General features: G+C 43.6%; 2 protein-coding genes across 5 annotated transcripts in view; one reads left to right on the forward strand and one right to left on the reverse strand.

The window, feature by feature from the left end:
* LOC121005375 (oocyte zinc finger protein XlCOF6-like) overlaps positions 1-26,617 on the reverse strand; it is a 916,661-nt gene that overhangs the window by 201,453 nt on the left and 688,591 nt on the right. The gene's annotated exons all lie outside the window — the stretch shown is intronic.
* LOC121005381 (oocyte zinc finger protein XlCOF22-like) lies at positions 9,015-25,125 on the forward strand. Its single transcript, XM_040438097.1, has 6 exons — positions 9,015-9,143; positions 18,042-18,193; positions 18,742-18,918; positions 19,011-19,232; positions 19,312-19,423; positions 23,143-25,125. The coding sequence occupies exons 2-6, from the start codon at positions 18,050-18,052 to the stop codon at positions 24,474-24,476; spliced, it is 1,989 nt and encodes a 662-aa protein (XP_040294031.1). The 5' UTR covers positions 9,015-9,143; positions 18,042-18,049; the 3' UTR covers positions 24,477-25,125.

The following is a 26,617-nucleotide window of genomic DNA, read 5'->3' on the forward strand; positions in this document are numbered from 1 at the left end:
TTGGAGGAAGAGAGGATGAGGGTATACATGCTTTTTTTTCAAAAAGGGCCATGTAGCTATTAGCATAAGGTGGTGCTGCATGTGAACCCATAGCGGTTCCTTGTTTTTGGACATAAAAGGAATCCTCAAACATAAAAATAAAAAATTGTAGAATGATGGTTAGGAAATCAATGTAAAACTCTATCAACCGAGGTGACATGTTTGCTTCTTCCAGTAAAAGTTTGGTGGCCCTGATTCCTTTCTTATGTTGTATAGAGGTGTATAGGCTATTTACATCCCAGGTTACGAGCCTGCATCTGTCAGAAAGGGGACCTACTTGTCTAATCAAACTTAGAAAGGTGGATGTATCCAGTAAGAATGAGATAGTGGTTTTAATGAGTGGGGTCAGGACTTTTTCTAATAGAATGGATAGGGGTGCCAGGATTGAGTCTGTGGGTGCTACAATAGGTCATCCAGGTGGTTTGTCCAGTGTTTTGTGGATCTTTGGGAGTATATAGAAGATTGGAGTAATGGGATGTGGATTGGCCAAGAAATTTATTATCTTGTCATTGATAGTACCTGTGTTTTTATCCGTCCTTGACTATGTCAGATAGATATGTAAATTCACATGCGATGTGTACCAGGGATCGTGTACTTGGTTCTTCACATATGCCCAATACAGTTAACCCTTTATTGTTATTTCGAAACCGTTTATACTGCGTACACCATGAGCTCTATACATTCAGTTTTTTGTATTGGTTTGTAATTTTTGAATTCTTTGTATTACTTTTTTGACACGATTAGCCGATACGTCCTATTGTATGAGATCAATGCCAAGATATTGGTAGTTGGACCTGAGAACTGTGATTATGCCAAATGATCTGCTTTTTTTCTTTAAATAAGTTCACACTTGAAGTCATTCTAATATGACTACCTTGTATTGTTTATATTGTTTCACAGTGTTTAAAAAAGGTCACTCTCTTACGAATAAAGATTGAATTCTGCATACATTTTGAGTGCTGTTGTTTATATCTACGATTAATATTAGGCTGGGAAGCCACAACAACACGCACCTGGGACAGAGCAAACAAGAGTGCCGTGCCATTCCTATACCATTTGTAAATAATGTTCTCTCTACACAGGTGATAGATGTCATTGTAATCCTGCCTGTAATGATACACAGATAACTGCGGTAAAATGATCTGTATAGACCATGAAGTGGTGCCTATTATTAGGCTTAGTGGCCAGTGCGAAAACTGCAGGATTTTAGGATTTTTCTTTAATATAGATATTGACATGGAATATTAAAAATAGCACCAAAACTACTTAATATGTTTAACATAAAAACATGATTTAAACAATAGGTCATTTTTTTATGACACGTTTCCTTTAATCTATTGGTTTGGCATTTCTGAGACTCCTCTGAATGGAGGACACGTTGTGACTTAGTAACTTTTGGAATACAATGTACAGTACAGTACAAAAGTTTGGACACACCTTCTCATTCAAAGAGTTTTCTTTATTTTCATGACTTTGAAGGCATCAAAACTATGAATTAACACATGTGGAATTATATACATAACAAACAAGTGTGAAACAACTGAAAATATGTCATATTCTAGGTTCTTCAAAGTAGCCACCTTTTGCTTTGATTACTGCTTTGCACACTCTTGGCATTCTCTTGATGAGCTTCAAGAGGTAGTCCCCTGAAATGGTTTTCACTTCACAGGTGTGCCCTGTCAGGTTTAATAAGTGGGATTTCTTGCCTTATAAATGGGGTTGGGACCATCAATTATTCAACCCCCAATGCTGTAAAGGGTTTTAGGGAATTTAGTGTACATTTGTAATTGTGTTCAGAATGAAATCTTACAAGGACCTTTTAAAGAACCAAATGCAACTAAAATGACATCAATTGTTTTTGTAATACAGTATTAAATGTTTTTTTTTGTGATTTCTTCATTGACACAATTATTCAACCCCTTAAAGACTACCACTCTTAAGAACAGAGGTTCATTCAAGTGTTTTCGATCAGGTATTGAAAACACCTGTGGATGTCAAGAAGCAGCAATCAAGCATAATAGGCACCAATTAGGCAGATTTAAAAGGACTGTGATACTCAGCTCCTTCTAGACATTTACTGGTGTGTTTACAAACATGGTGAAGTCAAGAGAATGGTCCAGGAAGACAAGAGAAGAGATGATTTCTCTTCACAGGAAGGGCAATAGCTATAAGAAGATTGCAAAGATGTTAAACATACCAAGAGACACCATAGGAAGCATCATTCACAAATTCAAGGCAAAGTGCACTGTTGAAACGCTACCTGGTCGTGGCAGAAAGAAGATGCTGACTTCGACTGCTGTGCACTACCTGAAGCGCAAAGTGGAGAAAAGTCCCCGTGTGACTGCTGAGGAACTGAAAAAAGATTTGTCAGATGTGGGTACTGAAGTTTCAGCTCAGACAATAAGGCGCACACTGCGTAATGAAGGCCTCCATGCCAGAACTCCCAGGCGCACCCCCTTGCTGTCTCCAAAGAATAAGAAGAGTCAACTGCAGTATGCCAAAAGTCATGTGGACAAACCACAAAAGTTTTCTGTGGACTGATGAAACAAAATTAGAACTGTTTGGGCCCATGGATCAACGCTATGTTTGGAGGAGGAAGAACAAGGCCTATGAAGAAAAGAACAACTTGCCTACTGTGAAGCATGGCGGGGGGGGTCAATCATGCTTTGGGGCTGTTTTGCTTCTACAGGTACAGGGAAGCTTCAGCGTGTGCAAGGTACCATGAATTCTCTTCAGTACCAGGAGATATTGGATGAAAATGTGATGCAGTCCGTCACAAACCTGAGGCTTGGGAGACGTTGGACCTTTCAACTGGACAATGATCCCAAGCATACCTCCAAGTCCACTAGAGCATGGTTGCAGATTAAAGGCTGGAACATTTTGAAGTGGCCATCGCAGTCACCAGACTTAAATCCGATTGAGAACCTCTGGTGGGACTTAAAGAAAGCAGTTGCAGCGCGCAAGCCTAAGAATGTGACTGAACTGGAGGCTTTTGCCCATGAAGAATGGGCGAAGATACCCGTAGATCGCTGCAAGACACTTGTATCAAGCTATGCTTCACGTTTAAAAGCTGTTATAACTGGAAAAGGATGTTGTACTAAGTACTAAGATTGAATGTCACTTGGGGATTGCATAAAACTGATAATGATGTGAGCACAGAAAAGACATTTGTGGTTATTTCATTATAAATGTTATGTTATATTTGTCTGACTTACAAGTGCCTCTTTGATTTAATTGTAAACAAGATGATCAAAATCAATGTCAAACTGGCCAAAACACTCAATTTCAGTGGGGGTTGAATAATTTTGAACACAACTGTACCTGCTGCGCTGTCTGTGACCGGCCGGGAGCTCCTCCTACTGGTAAGTGACAGATCATTAAGCAATGCGCCGCACAGACCTAAACTGCGATTAAACTGGGACTCTGATCGGAACTCTCCGCTGCCACCAATGATCGGGGGGGGAGAGGGGAGGCCGCACACTGGCAACCAATGATATTAAAACAATACAGGGGGGCCGGGGGGGGCGCACACTGGCCACCAATGATAATACAATAGAGGGAAGGAGGGGGGGCCGCACACTGGCCACAAATGATAATACAATAGAGGGGGGGGGGGCGCACACTGGCCACCAATGATATTCAAACTGGGGAGGGAGGGGGGGGTGCCCCCTCCTGCCTGGCAGCACCTGATCTCTTACAGGGGGCTATGATACGCACAATTAACCCCTTAAGGTGCGGCACCTGAGGGGTTAATTGTGCTGATCACAGCCCCCTGTAAGAGATCGGGTGCTGCCAGGCAGCAGGGGGCAGTCATGTACACAGTTCGTAGTATATTCTAACTTGAAGCGTCCCCATCACCATGGGAACGCCTCTGTGTTAGAATATACTGTCGGTTATGAGTTTTCACGATGTAACTCAAATCCGATGGTATATTCTAACATAGAGGCGTTCCCATGGTGATGGGGACGCTTCAAGTTAAAATATACCATCGGATTGGAGAAAACTCTGATCCTATGGTATATTAACTCCTGACTTTACATTGAAAGTCAATGGGGACGGATCCGTTGGCAATTGCACCATATTGTGTCAATGTCAAACGGATCCGTCCACATTGACTTGCATTGTAAGTCAGGATGGATCCGTTTGGCTCCGCACGGCCAGGCGGACACCAAAACGACATTTTTTTCATGTCCGTGGATCCTCCAAAAATCAAGGAACACCCACGGACGAAAAAACGTACACGGATCACGGACCAACGGAACCCTGTTTTGCGGACCGTGAAAAAATACTGTCGTGTGCATGAGGCCTAACTGTCATACACAGATCCCCATAACAGTGCCATCCAGAGACCCCAATAAGAGCCACCCACAGATCCCCCATAAGTGTCACCCACAGATCCCCCATAAGTGTCACCCACAGATCCCCCATAAGTGTCACCCACAGATCCCCCATAAGTGTCACCCACAGATCCCCCATAAGTGTCACCCACAGATCCCCCATAACAGTCACCCACAGATCCCACGTAACAGTCACCCACAGATCCCCCATAACAGTCACCCACAGATCCCCCATAACAGTCACCCACAGATCCCCCATAACAGTGTGTCACCCACAGATCCCCCATAACAGTGCGTCACCCACAGATCCCCCATAACAGTGCGTCACCCACAGATCCCCCATAACAGTGCGTCACCCACAGATCCCCCATAACAGTGCGTCACCCACAGATCCCCCATAACAGTGCGTCACCCACAGATCCCCCATAACAGTGCGTCACCCACAGATCCCCCATAACAGTGCGTCACCCACAGATCCCCCCATAACAGTGCGTCACCCACAGAACCCCCATAACAGTTCGCCACCCACAGATCCCCCATAACAGTGCACCATCCACAGACCACAATTAGTTCAAAACCCACCAAAAGCACACCTATTGGTTCAAAATATTTTTTTTCTTATTTTCCTCCTCAAAAACCTAGGTGCGTCTTATGGGCCGGTGCGTCTTATAGGGCGAAAAATACGGTACATTGGTTCAGATATTGACATTGAAATTTGCTTGTAATTTAAAAGTCTAAACAAAGAATTCATTTTTAAATTATTTATTTATAATAATTAATAAATAACATACTATATATATATATATATATATATATAAATAAACAAAAACAAAAAAAATTGGTATAATAAATACTATTTTAGCAGCATAACGAAACTTTAAAAAAAGAACAGAATAACAACTCCGAAATGAAAACAACGTAAATAAAATTGGAAATTGAAATGATGTTCTATAAATTGAAATCAACATCAGCAGAAGCCAGTGGAACATCCTGATAGTATATAAAACCAGTGTATTGCCCTTCAGTGTCCGGAAATCTCTCCCCTAGGCCCCCTTCACACATGTGTCGCGGGTGATGGCCGGATGCGTTCAGGGAGCATTGCGGGAAACCCGCGCGAGTATGCACGCAATTGCAGTCAGTTTTGTCTGCGATTGCATTCCGATGTTAATTTTTATTTTTATTTTTCTATCTTCATTCACGTGGTGAGCGCGATGATGTCAGTGAAGGTCCTTTTGCAGGTCCTTCAAGAAAAACAAAGAAGAGGATCCCAGCTGCGCGATCAAGTGGATGAAGTGAGTTATGTTTTTATTATTTTTTAACCCTCGAGTGACATTTCACTTTGCATTCTGTATTAAAGAATGCTATTATTTTCCATTATAACCATGTTATAATGGAAAATAATAAAGTAAATGGGGACCCGGGTCACTCATCCCTCGTCTCCTTAGCAACCATGGTGTGATAATCGCATCGCATCCGCACTTGCTTGCAGATGATATGCGATTTTCACGCAGCCCCATTCATTTCTATGGGGCCTGCGTTGCGTGAAAAACGCTGAATATAGAGCATGCATTTTCACGCAACGCACAAGTGATGCATGAAAATCACCGCTCATCTGCACAACCCTATTGAAGTGAATGGGTCCGGATTCAGTGCGGGTGCAATGCGTTCACCTCACGCATTGCACCCGCGCTGAAAACTCGCCCGTGTGAAAGGGGCCTTATTGTTCTTGTTACACAGGAAGGAATCAGTATCCGTACATGTTTTCCTAGGTATCCATAATTCCAGGTGGTAAATTTAAGCTGTAAGTCGAAGACAGCTATAAAGAAAAAAATAATTAATTAAATTAAAAAAAAGGAAAAATTGTTTTAGTAACTGAGGATGTGAAATGTAACAGAAACGACTGCCTTTAAAGTTGTATGTCAAGCAAATGGATATTTGTCACTGTTGACAATTCCATGTTCTTCTAGTTGATCCATACACTCAGACTTCACGCTAGCCTTTCCCTTTTGTCTGCTCCATAAGTCAGTCTATGGACCACATAAACTGTCATGGCGTCTGCAGGGGAAAGTCCAAAATAGAGACTATGAAAACCAAATGCATCCCATCATAGTATATGAGATTATTTGTCGATTTTATGTGACAAATCACCTATCATTTTCGGCTCCAATAACGCAGAAAGTCCATTATGCATGTGAACCCTGCTTTCTACAGTATGCCAGTGTAAAAGTACACGCTCACATCAGCAGTGTGATTGACTGGCTGTAAATACAACTTTTAGAAATGTCAGTCCCCCCCCCCCTCCCCCACAAGCACTGTGGATGTCACTAGGACATGTGTGTCTTCCCCTCCCCCCACCAGCTCTGTGGCTGAATCATCTCATATACAGCTCTGCTACATCTGTCTTCTCTTGTTCTCCACCAGCAATGTGATTGAACTGCACTACTACATTGGTCTATTCCCCTCCCCCACCAGCAATGTGGCGGTCTAGCTATAGCTGCAAATACTGCCCTGCTGTATATAGTAGACAGAAACACACAACTACTCCAATAAGCATACTCAGCTCTGCTGTATGAAAATGCAGCAGTACTGTGTATTCTGATGTAGCACCTTACTTCACTAGTATGAATTAGTAGGTTTCTGTCTATGACATACAGCAGGGCAGTATTTGTAGCTAATTCTACAAAGCCACAGTGCTGGTGGGGGAGGGAAATAGACAGATGTAGCAGAGCTGTATATGAAGCTGTTCAGCCACAGTGCTAGTGGGGGAGGAAAATAGATGCAGCAGAGCTATATATGAAGTGATTCAAACACAGAGCTGGTAGTGGAAAGTAAGACAGATGTAGCAGAGCTGTATATATAGCGGTTCAGGGAAGACAGGTGTAGCAGAGCTGTATATGAAGCGTGAGAGCTGTATATGAAGCTGTTCAGCCACAGTGCTAGTGGGGGCGTGGAATAGACATATGTAGCAGAGCTGTTTATGAGGCCATTAAGCCACTGTGCTGGTGGTAGAGGGGAATAGACAGATGCAGCAGAGCTGTATATGAAGTAATTTAAACACAGTGCTGGTAGTGGAGAGCAAGACAGATGTAGCAGAGCTGTATATATAGCAGTTCAGGGAAGACAGGTGTAGCAGAGCTGTATATGAAGCGTGAGAGCTGTATATGAAGCTGTTCAGCCACAATGCTAGTGGGGGAGTGGAATAGACATATGTAGCAGAGCTGTTTATGAGGCCATTCAGCCACAGTGCTGGTGGTAGAGGGGAATAGACAGATGCAGCAGAGCTGTATATGAAGTAATTCAAACACAGTGCTGGTAGTGGAGAGCAAGACAGATGTAGCAGAGCTGTATATATAGCAGTTCAGAAAAGACAGATGTAGCAGAGCTATATATATATATAGCGGTTCAGGGAATACAGATGTAGCAAAGCTACATATGAGGAGGTTCAGCCACAATGCTGGTGGGAGAGAGAAAGACAGATGTAGCAGAGCTGTATATGAAGCTGTTTAGCCACAGTGCTAGTGGGGGAGGAAAATAGATGTATCAGAGCTGTATATGAAGTGATTTAAACACAGTGCTGGTAGGGGACTGGGGAAGACAGATGTAGTAGAGCTGTATATATATCTATACAGATACATTGTCTAAGGCAGGCATGCTCAACCTTTGGCCCTCCAGCTGTTGTAAAACTGCAACTCCCACAATGCCCTGCTGTAGGCTGTTCGGGCATGCTGGGAATTGTAGTTTTGCAACAGCTGGAGAGCCGCAGGTTGAGCATTCCTGGTCTAAGGTGTATACACAAGATCTGTAAAACACGGAAACGGCAAAGTGCGTTCCGCATTTTGCGGACCGCACATCGCCGGCACTAATAGAATATGCCTATTCTTGTCCGCAATTGCGGACAAGAATAGGACATGTTCTATTTTTTTTGGGGGGGGGGGGGACGGAAATGCGAACTCAGAAGTGCGGGTCCGCATTTCCGGAGCCGGGCCGCACATTCTGCGACCCCATAGAAATGAATAGGTCTGCAATTTCGTTCCGCAAAATGCGGAATGAAATTGCGGACGTGTGAATGGGGCCTAATGGAAACAAATCTGCATCCGTGCTGCTGGGTGGGGGATGGTCATGTTTTATGGGAGTCAAAAGCACAGATCATACGGCTACTGGCTGACATGCTTTTGGGCTGACGTATAGTAGTGAATTATTGTTTTGCTGCACAGAATGGGTTTATAAAAGATAAGACAGGTTCTGTGTGTAAAACTGTATTAGAATGTGGGACGGGAACATGTTGCGGTCTACTTAGCTCACTTCCCACGGCTCTCTGAGTGATGAGTCCCCGGCAGGAGGGATGGGCTTCACAGACTGAAGGAGCAGGCAAGGACGGAGTCCTCAGTGTGACGTCACACAGAGGCGCGGCAGGCCTTCGCTCACACTGCCTAAGCCCCCAGCCTTAGAAGCAGGAAACCAGGAAGTGGGCAGCAGAGCTGGCTGGAGGTGAGGACGAATTAGCAAGATGGGAAAACCCCTTTAATGTTCTCTATCCTCAGTTGAGATTGCCGCTCTGTTGGCTGAGGCCCACCCCCAACCAATCAGCAAGAAATGGCTCATCAGCCTCACATACCAAGGCAGGTGAAAGCAAAACGCTGCTGGAACGCATCAACTGGAAATGGGTTGTCATAGCTTCCGGGTCAGGAGGCGGAAACATCAAAAGGACATTATTGTGACTGGCAGAAGTTAATGGCAATTCTGTGAAGCTTATCCTGTTACATTATGGTATGTTGCTTTTGGAAGGCTTTATATCGCTATGTTTGACAAGAAAATGTAGAATGTATATACATAGTGACGATATGCTCATCATGTATTTAGGACAATGGTTGAAGATGGTATGGTCCATAGACCACCATGACATTCTGCTTACACTCCGTAGACTCTTTCTGTGTTTAAGTAATGTGGGTATCCAACTGAAGGTATTGGGGTCCTGAGATGGTGTGGAGGTGGTAACCTTCTATTGAAACCTCAGCCACAGAACGGTTATAAAGTCTGTTGGGTTTTGGACAGCTGCCCATGTATTGTCATACATGGTTTCTCAAGGTAGACTTGACCCATCCAGTGGGACTTGGACATCTTGATACTATAGTTTCGTGTGTCTGTAAGACTTTTCACAAGCTCATTCATTTAGGTTTAACTCTGTAGTCATTTATAATTGGTAATCTCTACAAGAAATTAGGAAGCAACCTCTTTTTTTCTTTATGAAGTATTTTGCTCTGGAGGAATTAGTCTGAAAATGCATCTATCTTTTGGTTGAATGTGCCAGATATTTAATGTGAAGTGGTGGGGGTTAGCATGCCAGGCCGGTTTCCCCAAGTGGTTCTGTTGTTTGGTTCAGTAAAACTGCAAAGGTTCCAAGGTTGTAGTGATTGTCTAGAGCAATCCTCTGCTTTGGTCTGACGCCCATACACACGGAGATTGAAATAATGTCTGTCAATTACACCACGCAACAACAAAAAACTTTTCGTCTGCTACTTGGCAAAAAACATTTGTCCTATACTAAATCGAGTGTGCGGATTACAAATCCGAAGTCATATTTGTTGTAACACGTCACAAAATTTTGCTATGCATAAGTATGCCTAAATGAGTTAAAGGGGTTGTCTAAGTTATATTTATTGATGACCTATCCTATCCACTGATCAGTTTTATCCCCATGCATTCTGAATGGAGAGAAATCCATTCAGGATGCATCAGGATGTCTTCAGTTCAGTCACTGAACGGCGTTTTGAATGGAGGAAATACCGCAGCATGCTGCGGTATTCTCTCCGTCCAAAATTCCGGATCAGTTGCCGGAATGCCGAATCCGGCATTAACTTACATTGAAATGTATTAGTGCCGGATCAGGCATTAAAAATACCGGAATGCCGGATCCGTCCTTCCTGTCTGCGCATGCGCAGACTGGTAAAAATGTGAAAAAAATGTATAACGGATCAGTTTCTCCGGATGACATGCGGAGAGACGGATCCGTTTTTGCAATGCATTTGTAAGACGGATCCGCATCCGGATCCGTCTACAAATGCTGTCCGTTTGCATGCAGATTTCCGGATCCGGCAGGCAGTTCCAGCGACGGAACTGCTTGCCGGATCACTCTGCCGCAAATGTGAAAGTACCCTTAGAAGGCATGATAGAGGTAGAATTGTGGACAGAAGGTCAGGTCTAGAAGCCAGCAACAACATGGAGCAGGGATTGCTTTATATTAAGAAGAAAGCACACCTATCAATAATTACATTCTCCAACCCAGTTGTACGGGTTGATTTTGTAGTAACATAGTTTTCATCACAGTACCGGTTCGCGCGACAATACGCCCCAAAGAAGCTCCTGTACTTCTTGGGGCGTAGGGCGTTTTACAGCGCGTTCGTACGCGCTATAAAACGCTCAGGTGAGAACCATGCCCATAGGGAAACATTGGTTTTTGCCTGTTGAGCGTTTTACAGTGCATAGGAACACGCTGTAAAACGCTCAGGTGTGAACCTAGTCTTAGAAGAAGACAGGAGTGGTTTAATTACTGCTTCTGCCTTCTCCTCAGATAGGTACAGGGGTCTCGGGTTGCAGGGTTTTAGCAGACCCTGATCAGCTCTGCCTTGTACAAAGCCTGCACAGAGGGTTGTTTTTCTTGTAACTGGGGCACCTTTGGATGGAAATGGTGTAAATTTACAAAAAAAAAAAAGTTTAAGTGTCCCACAATAACCTGTGTTCTCCAGCAGTGATGGCCAGTTCGCATTGTTTGCCCGCGAACATATGCGGGCTGCCATCTTTTTTCACAAGTCCGGCGAGGCACAGGTAAGCCCTTACCTGTGCCTGTGCGCGAGCCGGTCTGAAAACAAGTGCGGTCAGCGGGAGCAGGCAGTTCCGAGAACAGCTACCGGGGGCCTTCATCGGGCTGTTCTCAGAACTGCCTGCTCCCGGTGACCGCATTTATTTTCAGATCGGATCGCGGCACAGGCACAGGTAAGGGCTTACCTGCGCCGGACTTGTGAAAAAAGATGGCAGCCCACATATGTTCGCGGGCGAACAATGCGAACTGGCCATCACTGTTCTCCAGTACAGTATCAGTGTTCTCCAGCAGTCTTTTAATAACCTCTTGGGGACATATGTGGCAAAAATATATATATAAAAAAATATATATATATACAAATAAAAGAAAAAAATTAAAACACCTGGGCCAACCAAAATCGTCGCCATCATTGTCCTGTTCACATGAAACTATAGATATTGTTTGTCCAAATGACTGACACAAAATTTGGAGCTCCTTCAAAAAATATAGTTTGAAAATAAAAAGAGACTTTTAAAAATGTTTTGTACAGTTTTCCCCAAATAAAACTACAAAAGTAAAAAATATATTAAAAAGCCCTGTTTCATGTAAGAAAAAAGTCACAAAAATTATTTTGGTAGTCCAACAAAAAATCAAGTTACAACCGTGTGATCCACCACGTGCGCTAAATCACAAAAAAGTGTCTGCTCATTAAAGGGTTAACAAATTAGCACTTTCCCGCAAGTTAGGGAAAGTGCTTACTGGGTGCTGTATGGCGCCGGTCACACAGACATACAGTAACCTGGATTGGTGGGCTTGAGGCTGTAATAGCCAGTAAGCCTCATCCTCTGCTATAAAGGAATAGGAGGCAGGAAGGAAATGTCACCACTTAAAGGGGTTGTCCGGGTTCAGAGCTGAAACCAGACATACCTCCATTTTCACCCAGGCAGCCCCCCTGACATGAGCATCGGAGCAGTTCATGCTCCGATGCTCTCCTTTGCCCGGGGGTGAAAATAAGGGTATGTCCACTGCACTCCATCTGCTCCTTCCCATTGAAGTGAATAGGACGGAGGAGCTACAATTAACCTTATCACCACTGCAATTAGTGATGGACGAACATCAGCCGGGACGGAACACGAATGCGTGTTCGCAATGAAATGTTCGCGAACCGCGCGTTCGCGGCAGGGCCCATTGACTTTTAATGGCAGGTGAATCTGAAAAACCTTCAGGTCATATTTGCAGCCAAATACTTACTAGAAGTGCACAAATAGTCCCACAACATGGACAGTGACATACCAGAAGGGGATCATTGGCAAAAATTCCCACAAAAAATATGTATTTTAATCAGGGGTCATTTTTATGCATTTTAAATGGAAAAGCTCAAAAATGTGCCCTGCTGGAAACTAAACATTTTTTATTTTAGGCCACGGTACTACAGGCACCAAAAATTAGGCCTTCACCTGACAGAAAAGAACTTGTGATTATGTGGCTGGAGGTACATTAGGCGGTTACTGGATACAAATTTTACTGTAGGCCAGTACAGGCCCCCAAAATTAGGCATTAACCTGACAGAAAAGAACTTGTGATTATTTGGCTGGAGGTACATTAGGCGGTCACTAGATAAAAATTTTACTGTAGGCCACTATAGGCCCCCAAAATTAGGCATTCACCTGATAGAAAAGGCCTTTTATGCCGCTGTATATACATAAGACAAGGACCATTCTTTGTTCTGGGTGGTGGCGGATATGTGTGGGCTGGAATGAGGAAATTCAATTACACGTGGTCGTCACAAGTGTTTAATTCCTCCGAGATCCATGCCTCATTCATTTTTAGAAATGTGAGGTAGTCCACACTGTCGTGAGGTAGACAAGTGCGCTTATCAGTCACGATCCCCCCCTCACTGCGCTGAACGTCCTTTCGGACAGGACACTCGACGAGGGGCAAGCCAAGAGTTCCATGGCAAATTGTGCCAGCTCTGGCCACAGGTCAAGCCTGCACACCCAGTAGTCTAGGGGTTCCTCGCTTCTCAGAGCGTCCACATCGGCCGTTAACCCGATGTAGTTGGACACCTGTCGGTCTAGGTGTTCACTGAGGCTGGATCCGGAGGGCGGCTGTCGATGGCTTGGCTGCAAGAATGATCTCCTATCCGAAGTGACCAGCACATCTTAAAACTACCCTCTTCTTGCAGGCGCGGTAGGATTGGTACCCGCACCGGTTTCGCTGTGGGTGGAAATCCCTCTGCCAGCGCCCGCAACAGCAGAATGCAGCATCTCTCACAGCAAGGCCTGGAAATGCTGCATTCTGCCAGCCCTTTGTGATGCTGGTAGCATGTCCGCCATTTTGTGTTTGTACCGGGGGTCTAAGTACGTTGCCACCCAGTACTGGTCCGTGCCCTTTATGCTTTTTATACGGGGGTCCCTCTTCAAACACTGGAGCATGGAGGCCCCCTTTTGCACAAAATTGGAAATGGTGGAGCGCCCTTGCTCCTGCTCATTGCCCAGGAGAATGTCGTACTCGGTCTCCTCCCCACAGCCACGAACAACAGGGATCCCCGAAAAGTTTAAAGTCCCCCTCAAACCCTGCTCTTCTTGCTCCTCCTCCTCCTCCCATCCACCATCCTCCCCTGACTCCTCTTCAGGGGAGGATGGTGGCTGGAAGGAGGGGGAGCAAGAAGAGCATATTGAGGAGGGTGCAGATACAGAGGATGAGGAGGGTGCAGAAGCGGAATGCTGAGTGAGTCACTCAACCAACTCTTGTGCGCCCTTTGAAGTAATCGCACGCGCCTTCTCCAACTTCCCACTTAGGCTCCGGCCTGGTGCACCTGCCCGACCCTTACCACCCCTGCAGAACGGTCTGCCTCTTCCTCTGCCTGTCATTTTCAAAATGACCCTGTGTCTAAATCCCTAGAGAAGATCAGTATTTGTGGAAGCAGGTATATCGCAGGCCTCAATCAATATTTGGTGGAAGCAGGTATATCGCAGGCCTCAATCAATATTTGGTGGAAGTAGGTATATCAAACCCCTTAATCAGTATTTTCTGGAAGCAAGTATATCAAACCCCTTAATCAGTATTTTGGGGAAGCACGTATATCGCACCCTCAATCAAAATTTGGTGGAAACAGGTATATCAAACCCCTTAATCAGTATTTTGTGGAAGCAGGTATATCGCAGCCCTCAATCAATATTTGGTGGAAGCAGGTATATCAAACCCCTTAGGGCTCATTCAGACAGCCGTATGCTGTCCGCAAAAATGCAGATTTTTTTTGCGGATTAGATGCTGTCCTATCCAGTTCTATGGGGCCCTTTTCTTCCATTGCACGGCTCAGCAAAAAAATTAAACATGTCCTATACTTGTCAGTGAAAATCAGGACATGGCCCTATTATAGTCTATGGTTCAGCAAAAAAACGGAATGCAATCCATTTTTTTGCGGACATGCTGAACTGTCCGTAAAAAAACAGATCCACATTTTTGCGGACAGCATACGGCCGTCTGAATGAGCCCTTAATCGGTATTTTGTGGAAGCAGGTATATTACACCCCTCAACAATTTTTTTTGCCACAACAGTTACATCACACCACCCTGTTTATTTGGGGCAGTAGGTATATCGCAGCCCTCAATCAGTATTTTGTGGAAGAAGGTATATCACACCCCTCAATCAGTTTTTTTGGGGGCAACAGGTATATCACACCTGTTGCAATTAGTTGTTCCAATAGCGTTTGTCCCTCTATATAGCTGCGGTATCGCAGCAGAACCTCACACAACTGCTGCACAATACAAATGCACTATAATATACTTTCTATGTTAGAAAGTATATTATAAGTATATCACACCCCTCAGTATATCACACCTATACCAGTCCTTAAAAGGACTTTTGTGGCCCTATTAGCTAGCGTTTGGTGTCCCTAACAGCCTGTCTCTGCTCCACAAAGCATTCTCTCCCTACACTGGCAAAACACAGAATGTAAAATGTGTCCATGTGCTGAAACATCTCAATTGGCTGTCCTGTCTCACCTGATGGATGTGTCATGGGTGAAAGTTCGGCGCAATGCAAAAGAATATGGTGCCGGTGGACATCGCCATATGTTCGCATCTTTGGCGAATCGCAAACGTGCAAAGTTTTCCGCAAAACGACCACCGGGCGATCCACAAGGCTATCTCTACCTGTGATGTTGACAGCGAGCAGGTATACAGTGAAGACATAGGAGCGCCGTGTTCTCTTCAAACAGCTGATTGGCGGGGGTGCTGGGAGTGGGTCTGCTGCCAGGATAGGTTGGCGCACATCTCAGAGGACACAATTGCATTTTAAGCCCTTAGTGACATAATTAATTTTAGCCTTAAGGCCAGTAACATTTTCCCCCTTTGTGTTCAAGCAGTCATAACATTTTAATTTTGTAAAACCTTCAAAAAAAAATGTATTTTGCGGGATAAGTTGTAGGTTTTTTAGGACCATTTTGGGGTTTATATAGTGGATTAAATAACTTTTATTATTTTTTAGGAGAGAAGGAAAAAAAAACAGCAATTTTAACATTATTCACTGTGTGGTATAAATAACATAACTTTATTATGTGGGTCAGTACAAGAATCAGCTCCCCAACTGCCCCCCCCCCCCCCCCTCCTCCTCCAGACTGAAGGGAAGGGAGGCAGCTTCTTTAGCTCTTATATCTCTGGATATATTTATATTGTTTGAAAGCTGGCATTCCAAGCTTTCAAACAGTACCAGAATCAGAAACAGCATTATCTTCAATGTACATGGGGAGATATCACATCGGGATGCAGTGAATAAAGCTGAAAGTAAAAGCATGTTTTATTCCAAAATCAATTTCTAACAGTGATATCTCCTGCTTATGTTGTGCTAATGCTGCCATTTGGTATGAAAGCCAGGAATGCCAGCTTTCAAACAAGAACAAGACCATGTTTCTAACTGCTACCAATCAGGAGATATGAGCAGCGGAAGCAGACCCCATCTGCCCCAGCCCAGCTTGTGCGGAACAGTTAAACGGGTTTTCCGGGATTTTATTATTGATAACCTACAGTCAGGTCCATAAATATTGGGACATTGACACAATAGTAAATTTTTTGGCTCTATACACCACCACAATGGATTTGAAATAAAATGAACAAGATGTGCTTTAACTGCAGACTGTCAGCTTTAATTTGAGGGTGTTTACATCCAAATCAGGTGAACAGTGTAGGAATTACAACAGTTTGCATATGTGCCTCCCACTTGTTAAGGGACCAAAAGTAATGGGACAAATGGCTTCTCAGCTGTTCCATGGCCAGGTGTGTGTTATTCCCTCATTATACTAATTACAATGAGCAGATAAAAGGTCCAGAGTTCATTTCAAGTGTGCTATTTGCATTTGGAATCTGTTGCTGTCAACTCTCAAGATGAGATCCAAAGAGCTGTCACTATCAGTGAAGCAAGCCATCATTAGGCTCAAAAAACAAAAAAAATATCAGAGAGATAGCAAAAACATTAGGCGTGGCCAAAACAACAGTTTGAAACATTCTTAAAAAGAAGGAACGCATCGGTGAGCTCAGCAACACCAAAAGATCTGGAAGACCACAGAAAACAACTGTGGTGGATGACTGAAGAATTATTTCCCTGGTGAAGAAAACACCCTTCACAACAGTCGGCCAGATCAAGAACACTCTCCAGGAAGTAGGTGTATGTGTGTCAAAGTCACTAATCAAGAGAAGACTTCACTAGAGTGAATACAGAGGGTACACCACAAGATGTAAACCATTGGTGAGCCTCAAAAACAGAAAGGCCAGATTAGAGTTTGCTAAACGACATCTAAAAAAGCCTTCACAGTTCTGGAACAACATCCTATGGACAGATGAGACCAAGATCAACTTGTACCAGAGTGATGGGAAGAGAAGAGTATGGAGAAGGAAAGGAACTGCTCATGATCCTAAGCATACCACCTCATCCGTGAAGCATGGTGGTGGTAGTGTCATAGCGTGGTCATGTATGGCTGCCAATGGAACTGGTTCTCTTGTATTTATTGATCATGTGACTGCTGACAAAGGCAGCAGGATGAATTCTGAAGTGTTTAGGGTAATATTATCTGCTCATATTCAGTCAAATGCTTTAGAACTCATTGGACGGCGCTTCACAGTGCAGATGGACAATGACCCAAAGCATACTGCAAAAGCAACCAAAGAGTTTTTTAAGGGAAAGAAGTGGAATGTTATGCAATGGCCAAGTCAATCACCTGACCTGAATCCGATTGAGCATGCATTGCACTTGCTGAAGACAAAACTGAAGGGAAAATGCCCCAAGAACAAGCAGGAACTGAAGACAGTTGCAGTAGAGGCCTGGCAGAGCATCACCAGGGATGAAACCCAGCGTCTGGTGATGTCTATGCGTTCCAGACTTCAGGCTGTAATTGACTGCAAAGGATTTGCAACCAAGTATTAAAAAGTGAAAGTTTGATTTATGATTATTATTCTGTCCCATTACTTTTGGTTCCTTAACAAGTGGGAGGCACATATGCAAACTGTTGTAATTCCTTCACCGTTCACCTGATTTGGATGTAAATACCCTCAAATTAAAGCTGACAGTCTGCAGTTAAAGCACATCTTGTTCATTTTATTTCAAATCCATTGTGGTGGTGTATAGAGCCAAAAAAAATTGAATTCTGTCTATGTCCCAATATTTATGGACCTGACTGTATCTTATCCTATTGGGCCCCAAGCCGAAAAAAGGTTGTGCACCCATGCAGTAGAGGATTTTAGATTGTGCGATCTTACAGTGGATAGCTACATTGACTGTTCTTCCACTGTAAGGTTCCTAGGTATAAATGTCCTTTCAGTATGGTGTTCAATCTCCAACATTTAATTTGATTTTTACATGATGTATGTTCTAGGTAGAGCCATGAAGTCATATGGAAATTTCACCCTGTTGTCAGAAAGAGGCTCTTATATGCATTATCCTGCAGAAACCCTAAGAACGGACAATGAAAGGAGTCAAAGTATATTAAACCTCACTCTGGAGATCATCTACTTGCTGACTGGAGAGGTCAGGGATTCTCGGAATTATATTATTTGAAATGTAGTTTAATTTAGTTAGTAAGGGTACTTTCACACTTGCGTCAAAGTTTTCCGGTATGGAGTTATCCTAATGCATTCTGAATGAAAAGCAGTCCATTCAGGATGCATCAGGATGTCTTCAGTTCAGTCCTTTTACGGTATTTGAACAGAGAAAAAAACGCAGCATGCCAAAAATCATGAACACTTGCCGGAATGTTGGATCCGGCATTTTTTTTCCATTGGAATGTATTAGTGCCGGATCCGTATAAAGTGCTGCATTGACGGATCCAGTCTTCCGGTCTGCACATGCACTGACCTTTAAAAATGTAAAAAAAAATAAAATACCGGATCCGTTTTTCCGGATGACACCGGAGAGACGGATCCAGTATTGCAATGTATTTGTGAGACGGATCCAGATCCATCTACAAATGGTTTCCGTTTGCATACAGACTGCCGGATCCAGCAACGCAAGTGTGAAAGTACCCTAAAAGTGCTTATAAAAAGTAATATTTATTTAGCTACTGTTCCCATACACAGGATTGCATAGTATTGAAGAAAACAACTGGGGAGTGTGTGACCCCTGCCACAGCAGGATGGGGCAGAACCCAAAGCTCCATTATGGTGCCCCCACCTTATTCACTGATACATGAGATAAATAATGAGCAGAAGATCCTAGAACTCACCAAGAAGATCATTGAGCTGTTGACTGGAGAGGTGAGCACCTCTGGAAATCCTTTGACATTATACAGTAATACAAAGATTAATGTATCTACAGTAGATGGTGACTGTGTCATTGTGTGTGTCAGGTTCCTATAAGGTGTCAGGATGTCACTGTCCATTTCTCCATGGAGGAGTGGGAGTATTTAGAAGAACACAAGGATCTGTACAAGGATGTCATCAAGGAGACTCACCAGCCCCTCACATCACCGGGTAAAATGAAATCCAGTAAGAGAAATTCACCAGAAAGATATCTCAGTCCCCCTTATCCCCTGGATTATCCAGAGGAAATTGTCCTACAGAATCATCAGGTATTGACTAAAGTCAATTTAGACACTGTCAGTAGATGACCTGCGTTGATTTTGCTCACTGACATTCGTCTTCTGATAGGGTGAAGATCTGATTGAGCAACCAATTGAAGTTATAGATGGAGAAGAGGAGACTAATGAGGAAGATGATCAGCACATTACAGAGGTTGAAATTTTTACAGATATTAGCCCAGGTAAGTAACAGAGTCACTACACTCAACTCTTATTGTACACCATGGGTCAGCAATATCCGGCAAGCTACAACCCCCAGTAGGCTGTATTCACTTTTCTGGGAGCTCTGAGAACAGCTAAGCACGTTCACATTTTAGAAATTGTAGTTTCAGAACAGCTGGAAGGCCGGTGATTTCTGACCACTGTTCTACACCCTTCTCTTTCAGTATAAACCAGAAAGGAATATCGCGGCTGAGAGAACTTGCAGCTCTGTCAGTGTGAGCTGCCTTTTCTCCCTGTGTCAGCAAGTTCTATCACTGTGCTCTTCTCCTTTATGTAGCTGAGCACAGAAAGTAACAGCAACCATTTTTTTTTTTGCATGGAGATATACTCCTGTCACAGAGCCAGACACATCATTCATTTAAGTGCAGTACCTGAGCTGTAGCAGCCTAAGGCCCCTTTCACACGGGTGAGTATTCCGCGCGGATGCGATGCGTGAGTTGAACGCATTGCACCCACACTGAATACCGACCCATTCATTTCTATGGGGCTGTTCACATGAGCGGTGATTTTCACGCATCACTTGTGCGTTGCGTGAAAATCGCAGCATGCTCTATATTCTGCGTTTTTCACGCAACACAGGCCCCATAGAAGTGAATGGGGTTGCGTGAAAATCGCAAGCATCCGCAAGCAAGTGCGGATGCGGTGCGATTTTCACGCACGGTTGCTAGGAGACGATCGGGATGGAGACCCGATCTTTATTATTTTCCCTTATAACATGGTTATAAGGGAAAATAATAGCATTCTGAATACAGAATGCATAGTAAAATAGCGCTGGAGGGGTTGAATTAAAAAAATAAATAATTTAACTCACCTTAGTCCACTTGATCGCGCTGCCCGGCATCTCCTTCTGTCTCCTTTGCTGAACAGGACCTGTGGTGACGTCACTCCGGTCATCACATGATCCATCACATGATCTTTTACCATGGTGATGACCGGAGTGACGTCACCACAGGTCCTGTTCCTGTAATGAATGCTCACCACAGGTCCTGTTCAGCAAAGGAGACAGGAGGAGATGCCGGGCTGCGAGATCAAGTAGACTAAGGTGAGTTAAATTATTTTTTAATTTTTTTTAACCCCTCGAGCGCTATTGTACTATGCATTCTGTATTCAGAATGCTATTATTTTCCCTTATAACCATGTTATAAGGAAAAATAATACAATCTACAGAACACCGATCCCAAGCCCGAACTTCTGTGAAGAAGTTCGGGTTTGGGTACCAAACATGCGTGATTTTTCTCACGCGAGTGCAAAACGCATTAGGCTACTTTCACTCTACCATTCAGAGCGGATCCGTCTGGGGTCTGCCCAGACGGATCCGCTCATATAATGCAGACGTTGGATCCGTTCAGAACGGATCCGTCTGCATTATATTGTAGAAAAAATTCTAAATCTGAAAGTAGCTTCAGACGGATCCGTCCAGACTTTACATTGAAAGTCAATGGGGGACGGATCCGTTTGAAAATTGAGCCATATAGTGTCAAATTCAAATGGATCCGTCCCCATTGACTTACATTGTAAGTCTGGACGGATCCGTTTGCCTCCGCACGGCCAGCAGCGTTCAGGTGTGCGCTTGCTGAGTGGAGCGGAGGCTGAACGCTGCCAGACTGATGCATTCTGAGCGGATCCGCGTCCACTCAGAATGCATTAGGGCAGTACGGATGCGTTCGGGGCCGCTTGTGAGCCCCTTCAAATGGAGCTCACAAGCGGAGCCCCGAACGCTAGTGTGAAAGTAGCCTTACAGTGTTTTGCACTCGCGCGGAAAAATCGCAGGTGTTCCCGTAACGCACCCGCACATTTTCCCGCAACGCCCATCTGAAAGAGGCCTAAGAGTATCTGAACTTAATGGGAGTGGCCACTTTATAAGAATACATCATAAATGGCCATACAATGCATGCTGTGCTGTGGAACAGTAATGATATGCTTTTATCTCACCTGATCTGCTATTAAAGTTATCCAAGATTTTCTTTTCTTTGCCTATATAATGCAGGATAGGCAATTATTAAAGAACAAGATAGTGGCTGTTGTGTATACCTTGTGTCCATGGCACTGCTCTTGTAAGATCAGCAATTACAGATCAGTGACACAGCTGCTGTCCCCTCACACTACAGGGTCTCCATGTTCTCCTATGTGATGCAGCTTGTCACTGTCTCCCCTCTATGCTCTGTCTTCTCTCTCCCCTGTCAGCTCGTATATGCAGGAGGCAGGGAGACCAGTATGAAGCTACATCTCATAGAACTACACTGGAGAGTCAGCATACACAGATAGTACAGACAGGCAGTGTTTGTCCAGAGGCTTATATAACTGCAGCTAATCACTGTATACACTCACTCACTTACTACATATCTGCACTCCTGGTCCTTTTACATAGGGAGACATCAACAGAATACAGGAATATACAAGGGGATAAGAGGGGCCTGAGAGCTGCTTGATTGGTGATGATGTCATCCTGTAGTTCACAGGAAGTCAGCCACAAGGGAGAGACCGAGATCCTGTTTACACATTAGAGCACTTGAGATGACATGATCAAGTTTCATTAATGAAAAGGTTGAAAACACTGTACTATTAAAATCTAAAAATATTTATCCCATATGGCAAACAGCGAAATGGAAAAAAAATGTCAAAATGGCCGATTCAATGTTTTTTTTCCGTTGCTTCACCTCCAACAAAAAATGCTAGAAGTGCTGGAAGTTCAGGACAGGAGCTGTGCTGCGAGTCCGGAGCGTGGCACTCGCTCGTGTGAAACCCGCCTAACAGTCCTAAACTTTTTTTATTTGTTGGATTGTTAAAATAAGTTTTGCAATTTTTTTTTTCATGAGACCTTTGGCTTTTTATGTTGTTTAGAGATTTTGCTTTCTTTAGTTTTATACAGTGCAAAAAATTAAAAAAGAATAATTTTGTTCAAACTATAACGTTTTATTTTTTAAATATGCAAACTTACACCAAAATAAATTATTAAAATTGGTACAGTCAGTTTGATATATACTATGTATGGTTTTGCTTGAACAGCTCATTTATGGTGAAGGTTTTGGTTTGGTTTTATTTCTTTTTTTCCTTTATTTGTATTTTATTACATTTTTTATTTATTTTCTTAACTACATTTAGCACTTTTCAACTGTAACTGGGGCATCCAAAGGTGCCCAAGTTACAGGAGAAAACAGCCTCCAGTGGGGGATACATGCAGAGCTGATCAGGATGTGCTAGGACTCTGCAGCTCTACTATGCCTAAGACACCCGTGATCATATGATCGCCGGGTCCGATAGAGGAAGCAGCTATGCTTCTTCTTCTGTTCACTGCAGAGCACTCACTGAGAGCCACACCGAGGAAAGAAGAAGGCATAAGTGCTATTAACCCACTTCTGTCTTCTCCTCGGGGTCCCAAGCACCTAGATAGCTGACATAAAAGAATTATTATATGGGGATGCTCACATGGCCGGTTTCACCGCAAATTTTGGCGAACACAGCCATACAGAAATTTCACCAAAAACTCACCAGCGTCCTTACTGCCTGTTAATTTCAGTGAGAGACAACGCAAAGGATCGCTGAGCGGCGGCTTAAAGCTTAGGCAGGTTTTCGGAAGAAATTCATCACGGCTGTGCACTCCAAAATTCCACTGTAAAACCTGCCGTGTGAATGTCCCCTAACTGTGTATGTTCATATTGACATTCTTGATTCCCTGCAGATGGAAGTAGAAACTGGAACATCTCCGAGAGACAGTTCATTGTAGCTCAAGATTGTGGGACCCAAAATAACATTGTTCCTCAAGATTTTCCAGAAGACGACAAATCTTTTATGGCATCTGCAGCCTTACTTCTTAATAGTACAGATCTATCACCTGATCCATCTAGTTTTTCCGAATCTCCTGCTTCTAACACTAAATCACCTTCTGCTATTACCCGCAATGGGAGCAAAGTACATTATTGCTCTGAATGCGGGAAGTATTTCACTCGTAGGTCAAATCTTTTGGCCCATCAGCGATATCACAATGGAGAGAGACCATTCCCATGTTTGGAATGCGGGAAACGGTTTTCGAGAAAAGACAGACTTATGGCGCATCAGAGAATTCACACCGGAGAAAAGCCATTTGCTTGTCTTGTGTGTGGGAAATGTTACACCCGTAATGAGTCACTTATAGAACACCATAAAAGTCACTCTCGCCAGAAGCCATTTTCATGTTCTGAATGTGGCCAATGTTTTAGGCATGAGAGTACACTTCTTGATCACCATAGAACACACATGGAGCAGTCATTTTCATGTTCCGAGTGTGAAAGCTGTTTCTTCCAGGAATCCGAGCTTGAGAAACACCTTCTAAGCCACACAATTGAAGCACCACTTGTCTGTTCTCAGTGCGGAATTATTTTTGCCAACCAGTCAGATCTCGATGAACATGTGAAGAATCATATCTGGGAGCAACAGTTTTCTTGTTTTGAATGTGGAAAATTTTTCACTGCATCTAATCAGCAAGCTTACTTGGGTGAAAAGCCACTTACATGTCCAGAGTGTGATAGATATTTTGCAGAAAAATCTGTCAATTTGCAGAAAAATCTGGTCAAGCATAAGCGTATTCGCACCCGGGAGAAACCATACATGTGTTCTGAATGCGGGAAGTGCTTTGCACAAAAATCGGTTCTTATCCAGCATCAGAGAACACACACTGGGGAGAAGCCATTTGCCTGTTCTGATTGTGGAAAGTGTTTTGCCAAGAAATCGAACTTGATCCCACACATGAGAACTCATAACGGCGAGAGGCCATTTCCATGCCTTCAGTGTGGTAAATCCTTTACCAGGAACGATCGGCTTTTGGCTCATCAGAGAACCCACACTGGGGAGAAAGCATTTCCGTGCTCGGAGTGTGGGAAACACTTTGCCTATGAATCAGATCTCATTATGCACAAGAAATCTCATATAGATGTAAAGCCGTTCCTATGTGCAGCATGCGGGGAGTGTTTTACAGACATTTCAGATCTTCTAAAACACAAGGCGGTTCACTTAGGCAATGCTTCATTCACATTCTAGGAGTGACAGGGGGAAGTTTTGTGTCTAAATATACATTTTTTACAGAGACGTTTTCTACATATTTTTTGCCGGAGACTGAACTGTAAGATTATCTGTGCATTTCTAGCCAACGTGACTCGTCACGCATTTTGAGCAATTTCTTAAAAACAGTATTATAAAGATGTTTTATTTAATATTGTTATCTATCATTAATATGAATTGAGCATTTATAATCTGGGTAGCTCCCGTGTTTCTCCCACAAGGAGCTCACTGACCTCTCTCATGTAATATTTAGTAAAGTTCCATGCATGATTCCTAAATGCCACAAACCAGTTCTCATGGGAAAAGCATCAAGCATGAATTGCTTCTGCTAGGCTAAATTTTCCAGTGGTGATGTGTGATTGTCTCAGGACTAGAAAGCTAAATTAAAGTGTTGGTTTGCTGAGTGGAATACTGTGTAGGTAATATGTGACCTTAGGCCATTTTCACACAGGTGTGGGTAGTCCAGGAAATAAGGACTGCATTTTTTGAACTGACTGTGGATCTCTGCTGACCAGAGCTCCCTTCATTATACACTGAACAAAAATATAAACACAACACTTTCGGTTTTGCTCCCATTTTGCATGAGCTGAACTCAAAGATCTGAAACATTTTCTACATACACAAAAGACCCATTACTCTCAAATATTGTTCACAAATCTGTCTAAATCTGTGTTAGTGAGCACTTCTCCTTTGCCGAGATAATCCATACCACCTCACAGGTGTGGCATATCAAGGTGCAGATTAGACAGCATGAATATTGCACAGGTGTGCCTTAGACTGCCCACAATAAAAGGCCACTCTGAAATGTGCACAGTTTTGACGGGTGGGGTGGGGCAGAAAACCAGCCAGTATGTGGTATGGCCACCATTTGCCTCACGCAGTGCAACACCTGTGAGGTGGGATGGATTATCTCGGCAAAGGAGAAGTTCTCACTAACACAGATTTAGACAGATTTGTAAAGCATATTTGAGAGTAATGGGTCTTTTGTGTATGTAGAAAATGTTTCAGATCTTTGAGTTCAGCTCATGCAAAACCAAAAGTGTTGCGTTTATATTTTTGTTCAGTGTGGTTATCTATGATGCTGTGTCTCCCAACCCACTGCAGGGCTACAGTTAGGAGCGGACTGGAAACCTAAAGTGACCCTGGAAGAAAAAAACTAAAAGTTGCCCCATGTTGTTGGCGGGTCCAAGTTCACAAAAGCCTGGGCAACACAAGTAGGTGGGGTCCGCAATACCATAGCACAAAATACCGTCCCATCACAACCATGTATAACAGTGCAGCACCAAATAGTGCCCCAAAAGCTGTCCCTCTGTGTTGACCATCAATAGATGCCATTTTCTGTCCTCCACCTCCAGTTGTCCCTAATTAAAATATGGAGCAGGGGGCTTAGGAGGTGTGGGCCACAGCAGTTGAATTCAGGAGGGCATGTGCGGTTGCTTGCCTCGTAAATGAGTACCTGATTCTCACAGCTTAAATAACCACTGAGAGCTCATTTTGTACTCAGCCAGTGGCAGAGAGGAGGACTTGGGCATCGTCCCACTGGGTAATTTTCCTGTAAGGTCTATGGCCAATCCGCCCCTGGTACAGTTCTGTACTCATAGCAGGTTAACCTAGCTAGCTGCAGTCGGTCTGGGAAATTTGTCACATGGAAACTGGCCTTAATGTGGGGACAACTTGCTGTAGGAATAATTTGGGGTGTCACTCCTACCTTTAATTGGGGCACTCACAAAACACAGTAAATCGATTGCAGGCAGGGTTCATGTTAAAGATGTGCCAAGGTTGATGAGTGATCTAGGATGGCATCACAATCTGAAAGCTTTGCTGAAGCACATGCATCTATGTGTCCATAGCTGAGGCTCTTGAAAGGTCATTATTGTGGCTCCTGAAAGGCAGCTAGCCGCCCTCCCCTGATTTATAACTTGTTTTGTCTTCTAAATAAACAATTTGTACTTGTGGTAATAATTATTTCATGCTATTATTAATTAACCTTCATTAATTAATTAACTTTCATTCTACCGCCGTGGCTCACCTCTTCCGATGTGGTATAAAAAAAGCACCAGGTACCTGTCACGGTAAGGAGTGGGGGAAACCCCCCACCGTGCGGTATCAGAGGGTAAAAG

This window comes from Bufo bufo, chromosome 6, assembly GCF_905171765.1.
Source record: "Bufo bufo chromosome 6, aBufBuf1.1, whole genome shotgun sequence".
In the NCBI taxonomy this organism is placed as follows: Eukaryota; Metazoa; Chordata; class Amphibia; order Anura; family Bufonidae; genus Bufo; species Bufo bufo.